Source organism: Penaeus japonicus, unplaced genomic scaffold, assembly GCF_977035675.1.
Source record: "Penaeus japonicus unplaced genomic scaffold, GWHDUDI00000001_assembly GWHDUDI00000007, whole genome shotgun sequence".
Taxonomy (NCBI): Eukaryota; Metazoa; Arthropoda; class Malacostraca; order Decapoda; family Penaeidae; genus Penaeus; species Penaeus japonicus.
The window spans coordinates 10,202,416-10,206,955 of record NW_028234409.1 but is presented as its reverse complement, the minus strand read 5'-3'; the positions used below and the strand labels follow the sequence as shown (position 1 = coordinate 10,206,955).

The window sequence follows — 4,540 nt, the reverse complement described above, 5'->3', positions numbered from 1 at the left end:
GGAACGGGACTCGGAAGAGAGGAATGCAGTTGCTTGCCTCTCTGGGGAAGCAAAGTTATTGTCTCAGACTCTCCGTAGGATTCGCAACTCGTGTGTTTATTTGTGAGTGTCTGTTAGTTTGTTGATTGTTGTTTTGTTTTATTGCTCTATGTGCACGCTTGCAAGATTCCGTGTCGCATATTGGTGGAGAGCGAGCATGTGTCCTGCGTGGGCCGTAGGGAGTGTGGGGCTAGGGGCGGGGGGGGGGGGGGGTAGGTGTAAGAAGCCATTTCCAATCACTTTTTTTTTCTCTTTATCTTTCATCTGTGGGTATGAAAGTACGTTTTTTTTCTCTTCTCTTTTTTCTCTTTCTCTCCTCAGTTTCTTTGGTTATTTCTTTCTCTTTATAGCTGATATTTTATCTATGTGTCTATTTTTCTCTATATATTTGTTGTTTTTGTCATACGTTCGTCCCTATTTATTTATTATTATTTTTTTTTTTTGCCTATCGTCGCTTTAACTTTTTGATTTTGTGTTTCCTTCCTTATCGTCTTTGTCTTATTCGTTTTCTTCTTTTCTTCTTTCACATTCTATTTCCATTCCTTTCTCGTCCTTTCCCCTCCCTTCCTATCCCCCTCTTTCTCTTCATCTGCCTCTTCCTCTATCCCTCCCCTCTTCACTTCCATTGTTGTCGGATTCTGCTCTTTATCAACACCACCATCAAGTGGTGAGGGCGTTGCCACTGCGTCGGTTGTACGCACTCTGCACACACGCACATACACACATACACACACACACGCACGTATACTGACGCACACACGCACACGCACATACACACACGCACATATACTCACGCACACACGCACACGCACATACACACACACACACACACACGCACGTATACTCACGCACACACGCACACGCACATACACACATAGACACACACACACATACTGAGAGAGAGAGAGAGAGAGAGAGAGAGAGAGAGAGAGAGGAGATGAGAGAGAGATGGGAGACGAGAAGGAGAGAGAATGAGGATAGAGAGAGAGAGAGTGTGAGATGGTAGATATCGTTAGATATAGGTAGATAAATAGATCTAGATACACACACACAAACACACGCACGTATACTCACGCACACACGCACACGCACATACACACATACACACAGAAAAAACACAAACACATACACACAACACACACATACAGAGGGAGAAGGGAGGAGAAGAAGAGGAAGCGAGAGAGAGAGAGAGGAGAGAGAGAGAGGGAGAGAGCGAGAGCGAGAGAGAGAGAGAGGAGGAGAGGGGAGAGGAGAGGAGAGAGGAGCGAGAGAGCGAGAGAGAGCGAGAGAGCGAGAGAGCGAGGGAGAGAGAGAGAGAAGAAGCGTCGACGTTAGAAGAAAGGGGACGAGAGAGAGAAGAGAGAAGAGAGAGAGGGAGAGAGGAAGGAGAGAGATGAGGAAGAGATGAAGAGTGGAGAGGAAGGAGAGTGGAAGGATGAGCGAGAGAGAGAGAGAGGAGAGAGAGAGAGCGAGAGAGAGAGAGAGAGAGAGAGAGAGAGAGAGAGAGAGAGAGAGAGAGAGAGAGAGAGAGAGAGCGAGAGAGCGAGAGAAAGGGTAATAGAAGAAAAGAAATAGTGAGCGTACGAGCGAGGCGCGTTGGATGCAGCAGGTAAATGGAAGGTCAGAGAAAGAATCCAGTTCGGGGCAGACAGGTGGAAGGGGAGGGGGCAGGGGGTAGGGGAGAGGTCACCGGATAGGGTGTTTGGGGGGTCATAGGATAGGGGGAAGGGGGGAGGGGGAGGGGTAGGGGGATAAGAGGAGGGTGCACTGGCAAAAGGAGGTCATGAATGCTACGGGAGGTGAACGGCAGACCCAAGGAGGGTGGGTGTGATAGGGAGGTGTGGGTGGGGGGGGGGGGGGGCAGGAGAGTTGGCGAGCACAAAGAGTACCTCTCCTGACCACTCCTCTTCCTCCTCCTCCTCCTCGCCCTCCCCAGCCGTCTCCTCTTCTCCCTCTTCTTTTTCTCTTTCTTCTTTTCTCCCTTTTATCTTCTCCTCCCCTGGATTTTCTCTCTTTTCTCCTCCTCCCTTTTTGCCCTCTGCCTCCCACCTTCTCCCCTTGCCCCTCCCACCTTCTCCCTTACCTCTTCTACCCTTCCCCATCCCATCTTCTCCCTTCTCCTCCTCCTTCTCTTCATCCTTCTCTTCTCCACTCCCCCTTGTCCCTTCTCGTTATTCTCTCCCCCTTCTTTTCTTCACCCTTCTCCTCGTCCTTCTCTTCCCCCTTCTCCCTCTCTCCATCTCCTCTTCTCTCTTCTCGTTTTCCTCTTCGCCCCCCTCGCCCCCCTCTCCCTTCTTGTCCTCCTCTCCCCCCACCCTCCACTCCTATCCCCCACCCTCCACTCCTATCCCCCCCCCCACCTCGCCACCAGACAAAGCACCCGTACTTCCCGCGAGGCACGATTTCGCGTAAGCCATACGCACAGCTTGCACGGATGCTTGCTCACACGCACGCACGCAAGCACGCACACACTTGCATTCCATCTCTCTTTTGTTCTTACCCCACTTCTCTTTATCTCCCTCCCTCGTCTCTTTTCTCTTCTCTTCTCTTCTCTTCTCTTCTCACTCCGACTCCTCATATTCCACCACCTTTTCTCTTTCCTCCCTCTTCCTTTGTCTCTTTCCTTCTCCCTCTCACTTTTCCTCTTATTTTCCTCTCCACCTCTCACTCTGACTCTCTTTTTGTATTCTTTTCCTCCACCCTCTCCCCTCCCCCGCGTATTCCCTCTTGTCCATTCTCTCATCTCTATCGGCCCACGCAAGTGGGTACGGGAGAATTCCCGCTCTGGGCCGTTCCACCAGCACTCCTTCTCTTCTCCATGTTCCTCTCAACCCCTTTCATTTTCCTCACAACTCCACAGGCACGCACTCCTTCTCTATTACTCTCCACCTCTTCCCTCTCACTCCATCACCACTCCTTATTCCTCTTCTCCTTACAATACCTCTCTTCCTCCTCTCTATCCCACCGTCTACCCTTCTCTTTGGTCCCCCTCTCCACTCTTGGTCCCCCTCCATTCCTCTGCCCTCTCTCTCCCTCTCGCGTCTCTATTGCTCTCCACTTCGCCTCTCTCACTCCCTCTCCATTCCTCTCCATCTCTCCCCTCTCTATTCTTCCCACTCTTATTCCTTCTCCGCTCCTCTCCCCTCCTCCTCCATCTCCCTATCCTCTCCTCTCTCTCCCCACCCTCTCTTCCTCTCTCTTTCCCTCTCTATTCCTCTCTTCCTCTCCCCTCTCACTCCCTATCCCCCGCCGTTTCTTTCCCCTCCCCTCCCCTCCCCTTTCCTCTCCCCACTATCCCTATCTATTCTCCCCTCTCGCTCCCTCTCCCCCACCGTTTCTCTATCCACTCCCTCTTCCTCTCCCCTCTCCTCCCCTCTCCCTCACCTTTTCTCCATCCCCTTTTCCGAAAGCGTAGCGAAAGGGCGAAATATATAGCCGAATGTACCTGGTGCTCCTGTCTCCATCCATCACCTGCCTTTGAATACATCCAGCACACATTGCTTCTCTTCTATGTCTCTTATTTTCATTTTTTTTTTTTTTTACTTTTTTCATATTCATTACTTTTTTTTAGTTTTTTTTTTATCTTTTGTTTTTGTTTTGTTTTGCTTTGTCTTGGGATTCTGATTTATCGTGTTTTCTTCTGTCCTCGTTGGTTGATTGTGAAGTTCGTGTGTTTTGTTTCGTGTTGTGGTGTATTTTCTTTTGTGTTGTAGGAGTGTTGTAGCGAAGAATGCGTTGTCGTATTTTTTTTGTACGTTGATTTATGAAGTTGCAGCTTTTTGGGGATATAGTGGCATGATATATTTATATATTTTTTAAACATTTTTTTGAGCCATTTTGACAACTTCATGTCGTGTTTGAAGTATCGTTATTACTTTGTGATGTCGTCTTCTAACCTCACTGACAACTTTAGTGCGGGGACTTTATAAGTTTTATGACTGAAGTATGCCGTACGTAAATCATGTTTAACTTTTCGTAAGTTTTATAACTCGTAGATAATTTCGAGTCTTCAGATTTTTATTTTTTTTTCAACGCTGGTGTCTCATACGTAAAAGAATCCTTTTTGAAATACAAAAAGAAAGTCCATCTACTTATTCAAACAGTAATTTATTGAATAATTAGTATAATGTCTTCGCGATTTTTTAAAAATCTTTCTTGTAATCTGAATTGCATGGGTCGATGATTTTATGACATCCCTAACGCTGCAACAGGAAGCGCCCAGTCTAGAAGGGACCTTTCGGCTTTCTAACGTGAAAACTAACTATCTAACTTTCTAACTTGAAAACTATACAGATATATCTCGGGAACTTTGGCTATGACCTCAAGGCACCATCGTCCTTTGCATCACAGAACGGATTCGTAGCGGGACGAACACAGGACGTAACTTTGACGTGGTTACTGTATTTGTTGTATTATTTCTTTACTTGTTTTTGTAGTCCTTGTTTTCTTCTTATTGTGAAGCTTGGGTTGAAGTCATGAAGTTTGCCTTTTCCCTTTTTTG

General features: G+C 47.5%; 1 protein-coding gene across 1 annotated transcript in view; it reads right to left on the bottom strand.

The window, feature by feature from the left end:
- The window catches only part of LOC122255971 (uncharacterized), a 10,621-nt gene extending 7,762 nt beyond the window's left edge, over positions 1 to 2,859 (bottom strand). The window contains exon 1 of the mRNA XM_086538186.1: positions 2,809 to 2,859. Coding sequence (XP_086394312.1) covers positions 2,809 to 2,859 — 51 coding nt within the window. The remainder of the gene's footprint in view (positions 1 to 2,808) is intronic.
- Between the last annotated feature and the right edge of the window lie 1,681 nt (positions 2,860 to 4,540).